At 53.0% G+C, this 19791-nt stretch overlaps 1 protein-coding gene across 2 annotated transcripts; it reads left to right on the plus strand.

Annotated features, from left to right (window-relative positions):
• The first annotated feature begins 8200 nt into the window (after window positions 1-8200).
• Window positions 8201-10586, plus strand: CCDC8 (coiled-coil domain containing 8). 2 transcript variants are annotated; one of them, XM_056137079.1, is made up of 2 exons: window positions 8201-9397; window positions 9728-10586. In XM_056137079.1, exons 1-2 carry the CDS (start codon window positions 8530-8532, stop codon window positions 10174-10176), a joined length of 1317 nt encoding a protein of 438 aa, XP_055993054.1. In that variant the 5' UTR covers window positions 8201-8529; the 3' UTR covers window positions 10177-10586. The 2 variants fall into 2 exon arrangements, with proteins under 2 accessions (XP_055993054.1, XP_055993053.1); XM_056137078.1 differs by having other exon boundaries at window positions 8201-10586.
• Window positions 10587-19791: the final 9205 nt, after the last annotated feature.

Genomic DNA, 19791 nt, shown 5'->3' on the forward strand with positions numbered 1-19791 from the left:
GAACCTGGGTAGGCTGCGTGCAAGGCAAACGTCCTACCCTCTGTGCTATCCTCCAGCCCCGTGAGCTATTTTTAAAGGGGGTATTATCAGAGCTCAAAGGACACAAACCCAGTGGCTTTCTCCTCGCCCTGAGTTGCCAGTGGCAGCTGGAAGAGGTGAAGCAATGAAGGAGAAATCAAACACTTTCCTGTGTACTCTGCCCCGCAGAAAACCACAGCATCCTGAAGTAATTCACTCAGAATGTCTCCCCGCCCCACTTAAGGGGAAGGGGCGCCCCTCATTAGTCTCTCACTTCCTTATCCAAACTCTCTGGCTTTCGGATGTGGCTTTAAATTCAGAGTTTGGGGTTTTAGAAAGATAGCAACTCTTTTAGCTCCCCAGGGAGGTTTGGACAATCAAAAGCTCTTAGTAATTCTGCCAGGAAGCAGAGGCTATTGACATTAAGAGAAATCAATTAAGTCTACAAAAAGTTTCCAAATGCTGTGTGTGGAGAGGGGCAAAACCCCAGCAGCGAGCAGAGCAGCGAGCAGCGTTCTTTTTTGTTGTGGTGGTTTGGTTTGGGGGCCACATCCTGCAGTGCTTAGAGGCTACTCCTGGCTCTGAGCTCAGGAATCACTCCTGAATATGCTCAGGGGATCCTATGGGATATCGGCCATAGCATGGATTGAAAAAAAAAAGTGTAGGAAGTACTTCTGCTATTCCCCCAAAACCTCTGCTCTCAGCTTCGCTTCTGGCTTGAGGGTACATTTTCTTCTGGAAACATCCCCCCCTCGCCCCTCCAGCCACTCAGTTCCCAAGAATTCCTGAAGACTTTCCACCGGCCACGTGACTGTGAGGTCTGCGGGCCTGTGAGGTCCGAGGGCCGTCCCCAGCCCTGGTCCAGACGACAGGTGACACTTTCAAGCCCTCTCCAGCTTTTCCGCGTGACCTTAGCCTAGAGGCTTCTCCTGAGCGTTACTTTTCTCATCTGAGGAATATGATCGATCACAGGCAGGTTTGACATCAATTACTATCTCCCCTTCCAAATCCAGAGTTCAAGTGCGGGAGCACTAGTACGGGGGCAGGGGTGGGGGGTGAGGGAGGGCGCCTGCCTTGCACGCCGCAGACCCGCATTCGATCCTCCGCATCCCACAGCACCCACCACCCGCCAGCACCGCTAGAAGTATTTCCTGAGTGCAGAGCCAGAGTAAGCCTTGAGTACTGCCGGGTGTGCAGCCCTCAGACACCCACCCCCGCACCTCACCTCCTGGAAATCAAAGGACGCAGCCCGAGGCCCGGAGGAGCTGCTGAGTCGGCATCTTCGCTCAGCTCCCGAGTCCAGCGCGCGTAGGAGCATCTCCTCGTTGTCATGGAGACAAGCGGGCTGGGGCAGCGCTTGGAAACTCCAGCCAGAGAAGGTCCAGGGTGTCCATGGCCAGTCCGGGACTAAGCTGGCCTGACGGAACTGGGGAGGAGGAGAAATCCAGCTCAGTCAAAGCCAAAGCAGCCAAGCTTGACCCAAAGGACCTCCGTGTTGACCCACGTCACCTTCAGCTCCATGTTTGTTTTTTCTTTCCCTCTGTTCCTTCCCTCTGCTTCCTAAGAGCAGCGCCTTTGGGGAACTAAACCCAAGCATGCAGGAACGCGTGCTCAAGGATTATTTAGCTTAATTTTTTGCTGTTTGAGTCACACCCGATGATGCACAGGAGTTACTCCTGGCTCATGCACTCAGGAATTACTCCTGGCGGTGCTTAAGGGACCATACAGGATGCTGGGAATCCAACCCAGGTCGGCCACGTGCAAGGTAAACGCCCTACCTGCTGTGCTATCACTCCAGCCCCTTGAGAATTATTTATTTATTGGAAAAATATAACTCAAACATTTATTCATTTATTTAAAATTTTTATTAGTGAAACACCATGAGGTACAATTGTAGACTTACAAATTTTTGTGCTTGGGTTTCAGTTATACAATGATCGAGTACCCATCCCTCCACTAGTGCCCATTCTCCACCACCAATGATCCCAGTATCCCTCCCACCCCCCATTCCCCCATTCCACCCGGCCTCTGTGGCAGGACATTCCTTTTTGTTCTCTCTTTCTTGAGAATTATTTAACAGGGTTTTTTTTTTCTTGGTAGTTGCAGAAATTTCTTTGAACTATTGTATTTCACCATTGTTGGTTCCCTTTGGAATCCACTGGTCCCCAATGGATGCAAAAAAGTTTTTTTTCTGGAGCTGGAGGAGACAATGGGTAGGAACTTGAGAAATAGTACACTGGGGGAAGTCGCCGGCCTTACAGGGTGGCCAACCTAGGTTCCATCCCTGGCACCACATAGGGTGCCCTGAGCATGGTCAGGAGTAGCAGTCACATTTGTCACTGGGGGCCCTGGGGTGTGACCTTGCTAAAATGGTAGCTTTGGACCAACAAGAGAACATTCTGGGCCTGGGAACACCCTGAGCAGAAGCCCTGAGGGGCAAGGGAGGTGATGCTTAGGTGATAGGGAGCAGGTGAGTCAGTGTGGAGCTGAGGAGGAGGAAGGCGGGGTGGGGGCCAGAGAGGGGGTTTTGCTCTCAGTGAGATGAAGGAGTTGGAGGGGCCAGGAAGACAGCTCAGAGAGCTAGACAGGCTTTGCAGTGGGCTTGATCCCGAACACTACATGGTGTGTCCAGCACTACAGGCAGGAACCTCCCCTCCAGAAGCACCAAACGGGGAATAGCACCTGAGCACACCAGTTGTGACCCCCACCTCCCAACCCCAGCAGATAAATATACCGGGTATGCACTTGGAATTCACCCTGTGGCAAATCAAATTCGTCCTTTCCCCAATCAAATTCAACTTTTTGCACAGCAGATTTATTTTGAAAATCAGTCCCTCTTTGGCAAAGCAGATTCACTTGGGGGGTCCAACAGAGACTTTCAGTTACACCTGCAGTCAGGCAATTTGTACTGACAAGCACTCAACAAGGAGATCGTTTGCTATATATAGATACAGTCATTTGATCAATATAGTATAGACAGATTATTGGCAGCTGCCATGGCTTTAAACCACAAAGAGCTTGTATTTGTTCCTGTAAATTGGACAAATTCCAGATGAGCTGAATGTGAAACTACACCTATACATGGCTAAGGCCAGTCTAGAGAGGGCTTATTTGGAGGGAATTTTTTTTCTTTTAGTAACTCCTAGCCATGCTCAGGGGTTACTCCTGGCTCTGCATTGAGGAGTTGCTCCTAGCAGTGCTCGAGGGACCATATGGGATGTAAGGGATTGAACCAGGGTTGGCTGCGTGCAAGACAAATGCCCTACCCACTGCACTATCTTTCCGCCCCCCTAGAGAGGGCCTGTTTTGGAAGAAATAAATTTGCTCCAATTTTTCAGCATAGAGAAAAGTACTGCCATCCCATTAATATATTCACAGTTTATCTGGATCCTTAACTCTGTGCTGTTAGTAAGCATTTCTACATATTCTTATTTCATTGAGACAATAATATAAAATGAAGAATTCATTTTTTTTCAGACAAGATGCACTTATTATTTTTGTTTCCTCATTCTTCAAGAGTGTCGAAGAAATAGCTAAGAGGACAAAGAACTTCCAGCTCCGGGCACATTTCTTCAATTCCACTGTCCTTCCTGCATTAACATACGCCTCAGAGACCTGGGCCCTACGAAAACAGGATGAGAACGCTATTCGGGCCTCTCAAAGAGCTATGCTTGGAGTATCACACTTCACTCAAATGAGAGAAAGAATCCGGAGTTCCAACCTCCGTCAACGCTCAGGAATCAGGGACGCTTTCTCATTTGCTAAGGCGTCGAAATTCAGATGGGCTGGACACGTAATGAGATTTAGAGATGACTGCTGGACTAGAGCCATTACTGACTGGTTTCCACGGGACGTCAAAAGATCGCGTGGCTGCCCACCTATGAGATAGTCAGACTTCTTCGTCAAGACCCTGAATGATCAGTTTGAGGCTCTTCGTGTTCCTAGAATGAGCAAATGCCATCGGGCTACACTAGAACGTGACAGGGACGAAAGGAGACGTTACTGGCGCCCGCTCAGGCAAATCGATGAGTAATGGGATATCAAGTGATCAAGTGATCGTTCTCCAATGAGGAGCCCCCATTTTAGAAGTTTTTTCCAAACCTAAGTCTTAAGCTAGAGAAATAACACAGGGGTGACAATTTTTGCCTTACATTCTGCTGACCCCATTTTGATCCCCATCACTGCATATAATCCCCTCTCCAGGGTTTATCACTGAGCAAAGAGCCAAAGTCAGCTCTGAGCACCCCCTGGGTGTGGCCCTGAAAAAAACCAAAGTGAAAATTCTGTGTGAGAAGTATTTTGGCTGGTGGTCAAACCACAAACAATAGATGCTATCCATTATTCTGTTGCAACAATTACACTTGGAGCTTTTCCATCATCATTTCATGAATATATATAAAAATTACTACAAGCAGTGGCAGGAGGCTGGTATAGTACTGTGCTATATTGTACTGACCGAAATGAAGCTACAAATAATTATTTCTGATGTTAAGTGATGTCTAATATTTATATATATTATGCAATAGCATATTTAATTTTGACTTTACATCAGAGTAATTTTTTATTACAAATCTTAAGAAATATGTTTGTGTGGGGGCTGGAGAGATACTATAGCAGATAGAACCCTTACCTTGAATGCCGCTGACTTGGGTTTGACCCCCAGCACCCCATATAGTCCTCTAGCCTGTCAGGAGTGATCCTTGAGTGCAGAGCCAGTAATAAACTCTGAGGACCTCTGGATGTACCTCCACCCCCCCAAAAGGGAAAGAAATAGATTTTTGTTTTGTTTTTGCTTTTGGGGTCACACCAGGCGGTGCTCAGGGGTTACTCCTGCCCCTGCACTCAGTAATTACTCCTGACGGTGCTGGGGGTATGCCAGGGATTGAACCTGGGTTGGCTCTGTGCAAGGCATATGCCCTCCCACTATTCTACTGCTCTGGTTCCAGAAGGAAATAGGTTGATGGCAAAATTTGATTTGCAAAAGGGTGAATTGCCAAAGGATAAAATCCATCCAAAACCTTTTTTTCCCCCCAAAACAGACAACAGATTTAACTAAGATCTTTAAAAACCCTGTAGGCCAGGAACAGCTCAGTGGTAGAGCTCCTGATTTGCATGCACAAGGTCAAGAGTTTGGTCCAGGGCTCCTCCCATGTGTCCATCCACATGTTATTTGGGGCGCCCCTGTGCCACAACAGAGTGTTTAAAGTGTGCAATCTCTGTCATTCTATAACCAACCATGACCTCCCCCATGGCAACTCCAAAGAGAAGGGGAAGAAAAAAATCAATATAAAACAATCCTTCCAGGGTCAGAGTGCAATACAGCGGGGAAGGCCCTTGCTTTGCACGCGACCAATCCGGTTCAATCCCCGCACCCCATATGGTCCCCTGAGTACCGTCAGGAGTGATCCCTGAGTGTAGAGGCAGGGGTCACCCCTGAGCATCACTAAGTTTCACCCTGAAACAAACAAATCAACAACAACAACACAAGGGTTCGTCTAACCCTGGGCTGGGGTGGGAATGATGGGCTGTGGGGAAAAGGGGCGAGCAGGTGTCCTGGTACGTGATGAGGGTGGTGTGTGGATGGTATAACTTTCAATGGTTAAATTGCCTGGACTTTGAAGGCCCAGATCATAAAGCAGGTCAGGCACTTGCCTTGCACACGGGGTTGGGTCAGGCCCCCAAAGCCAAAATAAATTAATACATAAATAAAGTCTAGACATTTTTGAGCAGAGAGGGATTATCTGTGTCTTACAATGTTGCCCACTGCTCTGACTCTTATTTCAGTGCCCAAGGTCTCAAGCTTCCACTGGAGCTGTGCCACTGACCAACTGGGCTTCCCACTCATAGGATGAGGCTGGCAGAGATGCCCACCTCAGCACGGAGGATTCATTTTATTGTTGTCTGACCACATCTGGCAGTGCGCAGGGCTTACTCTGAGCTCTGTGCTCAGGGATCACTCCTGGTGGGATTCAGGGGACTAAACCCAGGTCAACCACATGCATGGCGAGTGTCTTACCTGCGGTGCTCTTTCTCTCTCCAGCCCCAAATGAACATTTTGCTGTGGTGGTTTGGTTTTGGCCCACTCCCAGTGATGTTCAGGGCTCACTCCTACTTCTGCACTCAGGAATAACTCCTGGTGGGCTCTGGGGACCCCATGGGGTGCCTGGGATGGAACCTGGGTCGGCCGCATGCAAGGCAGATGCCCTCCCCACTGTGCTATCTCTTCAGCCTGCTATTCTAATGAGAGGCAGCTAGAATTTTTTCCTCAACAACAAATTCCCTGGGTGGTCACAAGCTTTTGATTTCTTTAAAAAGTTAATTCTGCTTTTTTTTCTCTTTGCCACTTTCTCTTTAATATAGGGCCAACTTACAAAAGGGCCTGACTCATGTTTGTGGAACATTCTCTTCTTCTTAAATTTAGACACCATGATTTACATAGTTGCTTAAACAGATTTCTAAGCATACAGTGTTCCCTCCTGTACCCCGCCATTCCATGCCCCCATCCCTCCACCAATGACCCTAGATTCTTTTCTTTTCGATTTGTTTGGGGCTACACCTGGCTGTGCTCCGAGCTAACTCCTGTCTCTGCACTCAGTGATCACTCTTGGTAGGGCTCAGGAGATCATACAGGATGCCCAGGATTGACCTGGGTCAGCTGTGTGCAAGGCAAGTGCCTTACCCACTACACTATGGCTCCATTCCCCCAGTGACTATTTTCTGGAGGGGGTGCTTTGGGGACCACACCCAGTGGTACTCAGGGGTTACGTCTGGCTCTGAACTCAGGAATTACTCCTAGTGGTACTCAGGGGACTATATAGGATGTAAGGAATTGAAACCAGGCGGCCACATGCAAGGCAAACGCCCTATCCGCTGTACTATCGCTCCCCCCCTCAGTGATTTTATTTTTAATTTTATTTCTTCTTTAGTGGGCAGGATCCTATCCCCCGTCTGACAACAGCTAGGTGAGGATTCAGTGGGTTCATCCCTTGAGGGCCCTTAGAATGAGGTCAGACACAGGCAGTGTGTCCACAGCACAGCTCTAGCGCCCTGAGCGCACCCAACTTCATCTGATCCTGGGACATGCTCCAGAAACTCGAGGAGTGGGTGGGAACACTAGCCTTGCAAGTGTGAGGCCCCAGGTCCACTCCCCGACCCCGCCAACCACAGAACTCTTCTGCCAACTCTTGGCTCATTTTTTCACGGCAGCATAATATTCCACTTCAAGTGGCCACCATAACATTATTCTTTCCAACAGACAAAACACTTGGGTTTAGCCATTCCCTCAGATGCATCTCACTGAGCTCCACACCATGCTAGGGACTGGAGCGGGGTCCTGGAAGAGCCTTTGGGACCGGTTTTCCAGCGCATCCCAGGGTGGGTTGCGGGGCATCGCTGCGGCCACCAAGCTTGGCATGCAAACGGCTCTGGAGCGGCGCGCCCTCCTGGGCACTCGCATCAGGGAGGGTCACGGCCCGGCTGGACGTGCCGTGCCGCGAGGCGGGCGGGTGCTGGAAGGCGCTGTCCTTCTGCAGAAAGGTGCTGACGTGGGGCCTGGGCGGGCGGGCGGGCTGCGGGGAAGCGGCGGCCCCCGCGAGGCCCGGGGCGCGGCCACACCCCGGTGGGGAGGGGAGCGAGGAGGCCCCCGAAGCGACTGGACAGCCCCCCTGTCAGTCTCCGGGCGCCGGGGCGTGTAAGCTGAGACGGGGAAGGTGGGCCTCACCCCGGGGGCGGGCGGCCAGGCATTTCCTGCGCCCGCGCTCCGACGCCCCGAGCGCGCGGGCGGCGCGGGAGGCGGGAGCGCGTCAAGGTCAGCCTGGACGGGGGTGCGTGGGGGCGGGTGGCCGCCTGCCCGGGGGCGGGAGACCCTCCCGAGGGGGCTGGGCCGCGGCCTCCCAGCGCCTCGGCCATATTGGAGCGCCGGGGCCGAGCCGCCTTTGTCCGCGCACCCTGCGCCCCAGTGCCAGGCGCTCCCTGGGGGCTGCAGAACGGGCCACAGGCCGCCCCGCGATCCCACTTGCAGCCGGGACTTCGCGATTCCAGCTGGCGAGGGGCTGGAGCCGCAAGACTGACCCCGCGCCGGCCTCCCCCACCCCAGGCCTCACGTAAGCACCCTGGAAACTGACTCCCCCCGGCCCCGGTGCGGCCCAGGTGGTGGCGGCGGTGATAGGGTAGTCGTGGTGGTGGGTTCGGACTTGGTGGCCTCCCGGGCCACTGGGAAGCGGGTTCCACCGCGGGCGGCTGCCCCCAGAGTTCAGCGCTTCGTGGAGTCGGGGCTGCGCGCGCGCCCCCCTTCTCGATTTCAAGCTGGAGATCTTAAAGACCCTCGAGAAAAGCCACGTGGGGGGCTGGTTCCCCTGGGGCTTCCTGCCGTCCCCCGACTGCCTGATCCTCTGGAGCGTCCCAGACGCGTGCAAGGACGTGGACCTGGACGTGCTGGTGGACGCCCTGAAGCCCGTGGGCACGTTTAAGAAGATCGGGAAGGTGTTCCGGAGGGAGGACTCCACGGTGGGCATGCTGCAGATCGGGGAGGACGTGGACTACCTGCGCATCCCGCGCGAGGTGCTGCTGGCCGGCGGCGTCTGGCGTGTCATCTCCAAGCCCGCCACCAAGGAGGCGGAATTTCGGGAGCGGCTGACGCAGTTCCTGGAGGAAGAGGGCCGCACGCTGGAGGACGTGGCCCGCATCATCGAGAAGAGCACCCCGCACCCACCGCAGCCCCCCGCCAAGTCCAAGGCGCCCCGGGTGCGCCGGCGCGTACCGCAGATGGCCATCCCCCCACCTCGGCTGGTCGTGGGCACCTACGACAGCAGCAACGCCAGCGACAGCGACCTCAGCGACTTCGAGACCTCCCGCCCTGCGGGGGGCCGGGCCCGGGCGCGCAGGATGCCGGTCAGTTACCTGGGCAGCAAGTACCTGGGCAGCGACGTGGAGAGCGGAGACGACGAGGAGCTGGTGGACGCGTTCCTGCGGCGCGGGGAGCAGCCGGCCGGCGCCCTCCAGCCCCTGCGCCGCCGCCTAGCCGTACCCGTGCCCACCGTGGACGACAACCCGGGGCCCCAGCTGACCAAGGCTGACCGGTGGCGGGAGTGCGTCCGCCAGGTGTCCTGGGGGAAGCTGAGGCAGAGAGTGAAGGGGTGGGCTCCCAGAGCCGGCCCTGGGTCAGGTGAGGTCCAGCCGGCTTTGGCTGTGGAGCAGAGCGCAGAGGCGCCCGCAGCAGAAGGTGCCAGTGGAGGCGATGATGTGGGCAGCGGCCTGGATGCCCAGGGCCCCGTGGGCACCCCGCGGAAGCAGTGGAAACCCAAGATCAACTGGGCCTCTTTAAGGCGCCGGCACAGCAGAAAGGAGGTGGCAGATTTCCCTGCTGACCAGATCCCAGGGGGTGCAGATGATCAGAGAGCAGAGGCTGTAGATAATCAGAGGGCAGAGGTCATTGTGCTCCAGGAAGCAGAGGCTGGTGATAACCAGCTGGCAGAGGTTATGGTTGTCCAGGAAGCAGAGGTAGATAATCCAAGGGCAGAGGCACCAGCTGCGGAGGATGCAGAGGCGGAAGATAATCAAAGGGCAGAGGCCCCAGCTGTCAAAGAGGCAGAGGCTGAAGATAATCAGAGCGCAGAGGCCCCAGCTGTCCAGGCAGAGGCTGAAGATAATCAGAGGGCAGAGGCTGGTGATAACCAGAGGGCAGAGGTTATAGCTGTCCAGGGGGAAGAAGCTGCAGATAATCAGAGGGCCCAGGCCCCAGCTGTCCAAGGAGTACTGGCCTCCGTTAGCCAGAGGCCAGAGGCCCTCGCTAGTCAGAGGGAGGCTGTCATTCTCCAGAGAGCGGACCTCCCCCATAGCCGGAGGGCAGAGGCCCCCCTAGTTGAGGGAGCAGGAGCTGCCCTTTCCGGGATGCAGGCCCCAGATGTGCACGATGCTGCCCGAGGGGCCTCAGGGGCCACTTCAGGAGCTCGGGCCCGGAAGCAGGTGAAGACAGTGAGGTTCCAGACCCCGGGTCGCTTCTCCTGGTTCCGCAAGCGCCGGAGAGCTCTGTGGGCCAGCCCGCGGCTGCCTACGCTGCCCAAGAGGGAACCCCGGGCAGGGGAGGCCAGCAGTCTGCGGGCACTGAGGGCCCAGGCCAGGGCAGAAGCTGGGCTAGGGGAGCATGAAGAGCAGCTGTGAGGGGGCGGGGGTGTGAGACCCCACCAGCCACATGCAGGGGACCAGCGTGCTCTCCCACATGTGTTCTAGCTGGAGGTTAAACGGGCTGGTCTTACCTCCCGGTCTCCACCCAACACCCCGCTTATTTTCCTTGTTACAGATTTATTTTTTTCTTTTGCATTGATTTAAAAAGAAATGTTTTTTCCTTGCACCCCAACTGGAATGTAAAGGAAGAACTGGGCGGGGCGGGGTGTGTGTGACAGATTCCTCCATCCAGCTGCGGGTGCTTGGCTTGCCAAAGGGAGGGAAGCCCACAGACACATTTCTTTTTCTTTCTTCCCCCTTTCTTTCCTCCTCTGGCCTGTCTCTGAACCCCGCTGTCTCCTTAATGAACCAGAGCCACATGCAAATAAAAATAATCAAGCACCGATTATCAAGCACCAGTCTCTGCTTTGGATCTGCCCGTTGAAGAATGCTGGGGTGCGGGGCCAAAATGATAGGACAGTGGGGAAGGTGCTTGCCTTACACAAGCAAGCCGGGGTTTGATCCTCAGCATTCCATACCGGGTGGGCTCATCCCCTCAGCGCTTTCAGGAGTGATCCCTGCTGGGTGTGGCCCAAAACCAAGAATCCTGTGAGTGGGTTTGAATTTTGAACAGCACCAGCCTTCATCCCTAAGCCCCCAAACCAATTTTCTGTTGCTTCCCCTCTAGATTGCATTGCCTGGGAGGATCCAGGGCTTTCAGGTTCCACCCTTCCCCCCAACTTTGTGAGCAGATGCTGGAAAAATCCTCAAGGAGAGGCAGATTCTGGGGATCCCTTGCACCAGAGCTGGGAAATCACCAGAGCATCTCCAGGATCTGTTTAGATCCAGCCGTGCAGAGACTTTTCTGGGACAACGTGGCCACGAGACAGATTGAAAAATCATTCCCGTAGAAACAGGCAGAAAACTTCGGGGGTGGTTGGGGCTTGAGTGATTCTATAGTGTGAAGCCAATCCAGGTTTGATCCCAGCACCCTATATGGTCCCTTGAGCCCACCAGGAGGCAGCCCTGAATACCACCACGTGTGTGCTTGCCTCCCCTCGCCCCCGCCGAAAAATGAGAAAGTTGGGGTTTGTCGGGAGTGTGGATGACTGGCTCTTGTCATCTAGAGAGTGGGAGTAGGGGGATGGCTAAGACCCTGGGAAACTGGGTTGTCTCCATTTATGTGTAGCTCCTAGTCCCGCCAGTGAGAAATCCACAGCAAACAGCCACACCCAACTGGGAGAAGAAGGAATTCGTGGAGGGGAGGGAGAAGAGAGGCTCCAGCTGTCCGACGGCCTGGCCAGCAATCCTGGGCCAGGTTTCTTTCTCCCGGGAAACCAGAGAAATGAATGCGCTCCCCACCCCATCCGGAAGTGGTCACTGCGGATAGCGCTGGCTGGATGCTCTGCGGTTTGGTCCACAGCGCAGAGCCTGTGGGGGCAGCGCCCCCTGGTGGTACATGAAGGAAGTACTGGGGTGGACCCCGCCCCGCAGACTGGCCTAGCTGTGGTTGGTGGTGCCTGGCAGAGAATGGAAGTAGGACCGAGAAGGCGGGAGATATCTAGAGGGTTTCAAGAAACTTCGGACAGGGGCTGGAGCGATAGTCCAGCGGGAAGGGCGAATGCCTTGCACGCGACCTACCTGGGTTCGATTCCCAGCATCCCATATTGTCCACCAAACACTGCCAGAGTAATTCCTGAGTGCATGAGCCAGGAGTAACCACTGTGCATTGCTGGGTGTGACCCAAAAAGCAAAAAAAAAAAAAAAAAAAAGAAAGAAACTTCAGACAAATCTGTCTGGGGGAGGGGGGAAATCTGGCATCAACCTCTTAGTAGTTGGATCCTCCTGTCCCGAGTTAAGTATCCAGAGTGTCTGAAGGAAGGAGGATGAGGCTCCTCTAGTATTTAGTACTGTATTGAACCCCAGCGATTCCAGGAATCACCTAGCCCAACCTTTTTGCACGTCTGGGCAAAAGCCAGTAAATGGTAAGAAACAAAGCGAATCCCAATTCTATTTCCTAACCAATTAAAAAACCTGACTTTCTTTGCCTCTTTAAAATAGACCGTAGGGGGGCTGGAGCGATAGCACAGCGGGTAGGGCGTTTGCCTTGCACGTGGCCGACCCGGGTTCAATTCCCAGCATCCCATATGGTCCCCTGAGCACCGCTATGAGTAATTCCTGAGTGCAGAGCAAGGAGTAACTCCTGAGCGCCACCAGGTGTGACCAATATAGCCAAAAACCAAAACACAACTTGCAGGGCCGGAGCAATAATAGTAAAGCGGGGAGGTGCTTGCTTTGCACGCAGCTGAGCTGAGTTTTATCCCCAGCATCCCATATGGTCCCCTGAATGCCGCCAAGATTTTATCCCTGAGCACAGAGCCAGGATTAAGTCCTGAGCATGGCCTGGGTGTGGTCTCAGCTTCCCATCACCACGCTTCAAATAAAAAAAAAATATTTGTTCTTTCATTCAATGAACTTCTTCGAACACTTTCTCCTTGTTGGGTGGTGCTGTGTGTGTGTGTGTGTGTGTGTGTGTGTGTGTGTGTGTGTGTTGTACAGAAGTGACTGTTCAGGGACCAGAGCGACAGTGCCTTGAGGTAGGCATTTGTTCTGCCGAGAGTATTCAATATGTCAAACACAGTAACAACAGTCTCCAATGGAGATGTTACTGGGCCCGCTCGAGCAAATCGACGATCAACGGGAGGGCCTTTACCTTTTACCTTTATGGCCAACCCAGGTTCAATCTCCAGCATTCCGTATGGTCCCCCAAGCACTCTCACACTCCCAGGAGTAACCTCTGAGCATCACTGGGTGTGACCAAAAAACAACAAAAAAGGAGTGATTGTCTGGAGGGGCCCAGGAGCCTGGAGCTGAAATAACATTTGGAAGGATGGTGATGGGGTAGGCTCAGGGCTCCATCTCCAGGGCCCTCTGGAGCTCTGCTAGGTTGCAAGAAGGGGAAGGACAGGTTGGGCTGCCCTACGGGGTTGGATGAGAAACAGGGAAGGGCAGTGGGAAGCACATTAGGGCTCAGTAGGGAAAGGAGGAACTTGAGGTAGTTCAAACTGGAATGCCAGCCGGCTTGAGCTGTGGTGTCCAACAGGGGGCGCTGTAGGATCGCTGGTTAGAGACGAGACACACCGAGGATGCAGGTTTGTTGGGGACAGGGCAGATTCCAGTTGAATTCAGGTGGGAAGTGGGGTGCCGGGGTTCCACACCAATTATAATTTGTTTGCGGTAGTGTTTATTGTATTTCAAGTCCTATAACTTGTGAGATTTTTTTTTTGACTGGGGGCCTACACCCATCGGTGCTCAGGCCTTACTCCTGGCTCTGTGCTCAGAGATTACTCCTGGTGGTACTCAGGGGCCAGGGATCGAACCTGACTTGACCCTGGGCAAGGCAAGTGCCTTCCCCACTGTAGTATGTAGCAGTGTGCCTTCCCCACTCCAGCCCCACAGGGGACCCTAGGTTGTGCTGGGGATCAGAACCTGGGTCTTCTGCATGCAAAGCAAGCATCTTATTTCTTGCAGCATCTCTGTAGTCGCAAGTTTTGGGGCTTCTTGCGCACATTTTACAGATGAGAAAACTGAGGCTCAGCAGTGCAGGGAAGGGAGCTCGAACCCAGATTTTTGTGAGTCTTCCCATAGCTGCAGGACGATTCCAGAGCTGCTGGGTCAGATAACTGACTCTGAACCTCAGTTCCTGCTCAGAACTTGTCCCTCATCACCGTGCTGACTGCCCCCCCCCAACTCTGTGGTCCAGCAAATGGAGAAAGGGGCATCTGGTGATGCTGGGATTGTGTTTGCGTGCTAGGGCTCCCTGGAGGGGAGCTGTGACCCACCTTCTTCCTTCTCCTCCTGGCCCCAATCAAGTCAGGAAGAAATCCCACCTGGCGGCAACGCCCTGCAGGCACCCCTGGAAACGCCCAACATCGGGTTCAGAAACCAGAAATTCAGGGAGGGGCCAGAGGTATGGTACAGTGGGGAGGGCTACAGTGGGGTGGGCATTTGCCTTACACACAGCTGACCCGAGTTTGATCCTGGGCATCCCATAGCATCCCCCAAGCATCGCTAGGAGTAATCTCTGCGCATCAGTTGGGTATGAGCCAAAAAAGAAAAAACAAGCAAGAAATGTTCCAGGAGCCTGATCCCCAACTGACTGCAGCACCTCCTGGGTACTCACCCGGGCCCCGGACAGGAGGACACAACTGCGAAGGAGCTGGCGATGGGCAGAGATTTCCCACAGTCTTCGAGTCTCTCGAGGTCTCTCCCCATGTCTAGTCTATCTTCATTCACCCCACACCACGCCAACCCATCTGGAGGGCTCCGGCCATGCTGGTTGGCACCAGCAAACTGGTCGTGGGTTACCGGCAAGTGAGAAACTGCTATCTGGAGCGATCCGGAAATGCATGAAAAGCCGAGAGAAGCTCTCCTGGCAGTGCACAGCTCTCATAAAGGTAAAACTCAGGGGCTGGAGCGATAGCACAGTGGGTAGGGCATTTGCCTTGCACACGGCCAACCCCGCTTTGATTCCCAGCATCCCATATGGTCCCTTGAGCACCACCAGGAGTAAAGGAGTAATTCCTGAGTGCAGAGCCAGGAGTAACCCCTGTGCATTGCCGGGTGTGACCCAAGAAGCAAAAAAAAAGGTAAAACTCAGGGGCCAGGGAGAGAGGACAGCAGGGAGAGCACACGACGACCCAGGTTCAATACCTAGCGCTGCATATGGCAACCCTGAGACCACTAGGAGTGACCCCCAAGCGCAGAGCCAGGAGTAAGCCCTGACCACCTCTGGATGTGACCCCAAAATAAACCAAGAACTTTTTTTTCCTTTTTGGGTCATACCTGGCAATGCACAGGGGTTACTCCCGGCTCATGCACTCAGGAATTAATCCTGGTGGTGCTTGGGGGACTGTATGGGATGCTCGGAATTGAACCCGGGTTGCCCACGTGCAAGGCAAACTCCCTACCCGCTGTGCTATCACTCCAGCCCAAACCAAGAACTTTTTAAATAAAAAAAGGTAAAGTGCAGTGCACTGGAGGCTGTTGGATTCCCCTGGGAATAGGCCGAGCCACCCTGTTGTGCCCAGAGGGCGTTCCACCCCCTACTGCTACCCCCACCCAGTGATTTCATGTTCCTGTTGGGGATTTGGAAATTGAGACCCAGAAATGGTGCTTCCTTCCCTCCAGGCCACACAGCTTTTAGGTTGCAGACAAACTTTCTCCCATCCCTGCTTCTGTGACTTCACATTCTGTGCACTTTGCCAGGGATTCCTCAAAAGCTTGTGGTGAGTAGGTGTTGATCTCGGAAAAGGGGGCCTTCAGCCAGACTGCATTTTTTCCCGTCCCTGAAACAGGGATGAATGTGGCTGTTAGGCCTTAGGTGTAGGTGTAGATGTAGTTTTCCGGGCTGCCTGGGTAGGCTCAACATTTCTATTCGAGGCCAGAGCGATAGTACAGTGGGCAGGGCGCTTGCTTTGCATGCGTCAGACCCAAGTTTGATCTCCGTCATCCCATATTGGTCCCAAGTATCGCCAGAAGTGATCCCTGAGTGCAGATCTCTTGAGCGTGGTCAGGTGTGCCCCCCCAAAAAAAACATATTTCTGGGCTGGAGTGATAACACAAAGGGTAGGCGTTTGCTTGGCACGCGGCTGACCCGGGTTTGATTCCCAGCATCCCATATGGTCCCCGAACACCGCCAGGAGTAATTCCTGATTGCAGAACCAGGAGTTCATCGCTGGGTGTGACCCCAAAAAACAAAACAAAACAAAAACCTGTTTCCAAGTCGTGGCACAAGGTTAAGAGGGATGAAATTCTTGCTGGGACATACAGCAGCCGGGAGGGTGCGCACACCCATTGGTGTTCAGCACTGACTCCTGTCTCTGTGCTCAGGGATCCAACCAATGATCAAACCCAGATTGACCACAAGTGCCATGCCTTCTGTGCTGTCTCCAGTCCCAGGGTCTCAGAAATTCTTGATTTGCAAATTTTATTCATAGTTGAGTTCCAGGCATACTTTTTTTGCTTACTGGCCACTCCTGGTGGTGCTCAGGGCTTAGTCCTGGTTCTGCACTTAAGGGTCACTTCTGGTTAGCTGGAGGGGACCATGTTGGGTGCCAGGTTAGGTAGCATGCAAAATAAATGCCCTACTGGCTGTACTATTGCACCAGCCTCTACAAAATAAAATTTAATGCACTATATCTTAGATGCCAGAGTCGAAAGCTTTCTTAAGTGAGAACAGGCATTAGATTATAATGTATAAATTATTTGAATTTATTTGCATTGATTAAAATCATATAGTAATCACTACAAACTGACTTTTGATTTTTTTCGGTCTGTAATTTCATTTAACATTTTGTTGGGAAAAGCACTATGAAGTAAATTTGTTATATGCCTGCTAAGAGGGCAACTGGGAACCTTGGTGGAGGGAAGGTCACACAGGTGATAGGATTGGTATTGGAAAACTGTATGCCTAAAACAAGTCTATTATTAGCAACTTTGTAAGTCACGGTGTAAATATTATTTGGGCCAGAGTAATAGTAGTAATAGTAACATGTAGAACACTTGCGTTGCACACAGTCGATCCCCAGCATCCCATATAGTTCCCTATGCACCGCCAGAGATAATTCCTGAGCACAGAGCCAGGAGTAACCCCTGGGCATCTCCAGGTGTGGTCCCAAAATGAAACAAAACAAAAAAATTGTTTGGGTGCCAGAAATCAAACCCACTTTCCAGTCCCTAAAAGTCTGGTTTTGTTTTTATTTGTGGGGGTTTCACCCAAACTCCACCCCTTCCCCTGAAAGAAGAAACCAAGAAGTTGGATGATATGCAGCTATTCTAGTGAATCGAGGCCCTGCAGGTGCCCATGGTCAAGGCCTAGTGTGTCCAGTGACTGCAGCAGGCAGCTTACTAGGGGAGTCCATTTGGGTTTATTAAATCACCTCATGATGCCAATCCTGCCTGCTGTTGCCCTGGGAAAGGGACAGAATCCAGGGCACAGCCTTATAAGCCCACTTGGTAAATTCTCCGGGGCACACAGGAAAGATCCTGAGTGTGTAAATGGTGTTTGGTTTTGATTTGGGACCACACCTGGCATGCTTGAGGACCACTCCTGGTATGCTGAGCAAATGCCTTAGCCGCTGTACTCTCTTCAGACCCCTCTTTTTAGGGATGTACGCTTGGCATGTACTAGAAACTCAGAATCACAAGCCCCCAAGCACCTCCAGGCTGGCCCTGGATATTTCCAGGACTCCATAGGGTGCTCTGAGCACTTCTAAGAATGATTCCTGAGTGCAGAGCCAGGAGTAACCCCTGAGCATCTCCGGTATGGCCCCAAAACTTAAGACATATACATATGTTTTTAGTTTAGTTTAGTTTATATATGTATATAGGAACGATAGCACAGTGGGTAGGACTGCTGGGGCTAGTCTACTTTGCATGCGGCCGACCTGGGTTCAATTTCTTCGTCCCTCTCGGAGAGCCTGGCAAGCTACCCAGAGTATCTTGCCTGCACAGCAGAACCTGGCAAGCTCCCTGTGGCATATTAGATATACCAAAAACAGTACCAAGTCTCACAATGGAGACATTACTGGTGCCCGCTCAAGCAAACTGATGAACAACGGGAGGTCAGTGCTACAATGCAGTGCATATGTTTTATATTTATATATAAATACATATAAAACATTGAAAAACATTTGGAAATTCTTATTCTCAGACTAACATAATCCTTGTGCGTCCTGCCCATTGGGCTCAAATTTAGGTCAGACTGAACATGGAGTCCTGGTTTCCTGTTCCATGTCAATTGTCTTCAAGCATGTGTATGTGTTTTTCTTTTTGGGCCACACCCAGTGATGCTCAGGAATTGCTTCTGGCGGTGCCCAGGGGACCATATGGGATGTTGGGGATCGAACCCAGGTCGTCCCCAGCATGTGCAGTTTCTCCCTGGGTTAGCGGCTAAGGGGGGGCCAGACAGACTCTTTGGGCTGCAGTTTGAGCCGTGTCCACGAGATGTCGCTGTGCCCCACCACGATTTCCCTGCTCCCTGGCAGCCCGTCTGAGGCACTCAGAACTGGTGGGTTCCTGCTTGCAGGTGACCAGATTCCCAGATAGCCTGAACTCTATAACTCTGCAAAAGAGGAGTAGCAAGCTCAGGAAGACAGGGTTTGCACATGTTTTCGTCTATGGGGGGACAGTACACCCCGTGGTGCCCAGAGGCCACTCCTGGCTCTATGCTGGCAGAGGGCAGTGCTGGGGATCAAATCTGGGCTTTGTGCCTGCAAAGCTGGATCATCTATTTCTTAATTTTTTATTTTTATTTTTTTTTGCTTTTTAGGTCACACCTAGCAATGCTCAGGGGTTACTCCTGGCTTTGCACTCAGGATTTACTCCTGGCGGTGCTTGGGGGACCACATGGGATGCTGGGGATCAAACCTGGGTCAGACACGTGCAAGGCAAACGCCCTACCCACTTTGCTATTGCTCCGGCCTCTGGATCATCTCTTTTGCCTGACATATATCTTCTCGCCAAACCCCTCAAGTCCTGGAGTGGCCACTGTGAAGGTGCAGGGGACTCTGTCCATTAAGCCCAGAAATGTACCAACTATTGTAACCAGGTGACACCAAAACACCAGTAGCGAATTTTTAATTTTAAAATGATAACGGAATGCAGATAGTACAAAAAGGTTAAGGCACATGCAGAGTTTAAGACCCTGGTTTGAATCTCAGCTGGATATGGTTGCCCGGCCACTGCCAGGAGCAACCCCTGAGCACAAAGCCAGGGGTCAGCCCTAGAACACAGGTTGGTATAGCCCCCCAAAATAACCGAAAAAACCTTAAACACAAAAACTATGAGGCAGTATGAATGAAAATGGCAACCTAAAACTTAAGATTGCCAGGCGTTGGGAGTTGGCTCAGAGGGCTAGTAGGCACAGGAGCCCTAGTCCAGCCCCAAACACCACTGAGAGGTGGGCAGCTGCCTGGTGTCCCCCACCCATCCCCCACCATAGTGTCCCAGCACAGCCTCCGAGGCCCTGAATTGTCATTCCCCCATTTTACTGCAAATCTCCAGCCAGTCTTTGCTGTATTTCAGTCCTGTGTGGGTCAGGGGCCAGTGGGTCCCGGCCAGAGGAGTCGGAGGGACCCGCAGATGAAACGTCATGACCTTTGCTCTGACCTTCTGCAATGGCTCCAGAAGTGCCTCCCAGGCCCGTAGCAGGACATGGAAGAAGTGACTCTTAACCTTCATGAGCAGGACATGGAGTCTGTAGGGCCCCCAGGTGGCCCGGGAGAGAGGACGCCACAGCCCATAGCATCTTAGGGGCGTGGTGAACGGGCTCAGCTCAGCAGCAGCCAGAATCAACCGCTGGCTGGGGGGCAGAGGAGCCATCTGGGCGGCCCCTGGGCCCCTTGAGAGCCCCCAATGGAAAAGAGAAAAAGGCCTGCATCCCAGGCTGGGGAGTGAGGCTACATGCATGGCTCCTGTGGGTGCCAAGGCTCAGGGATGCCCCAGGGATTGTGGGGGGAAGAGGGGCGGTCGAAGGGTCCCTTTGCAGCCTCAGAGGGGGATGGTGGGAGAAGCCAGCTGTGGGCACAGGGGATAGGAGTCTGCCCGGGG

This window comes from Sorex fumeus, unplaced genomic scaffold, assembly GCF_029834395.1.
Source record: "Sorex fumeus unplaced genomic scaffold, SorFum_2.1 ptg000122l, whole genome shotgun sequence".
NCBI classification, from domain to species: Eukaryota; Metazoa; Chordata; class Mammalia; order Eulipotyphla; family Soricidae; genus Sorex; species Sorex fumeus.

Excerpts from the sequence above, each read along its gene's own strand:
- CCDC8 (XM_056137078.1), top strand. The coding sequence starts at position 8,530 with ATGCTGCAGATCGGGGAGGACGTGGACTACCTGCGCATCCCGCGCGAG.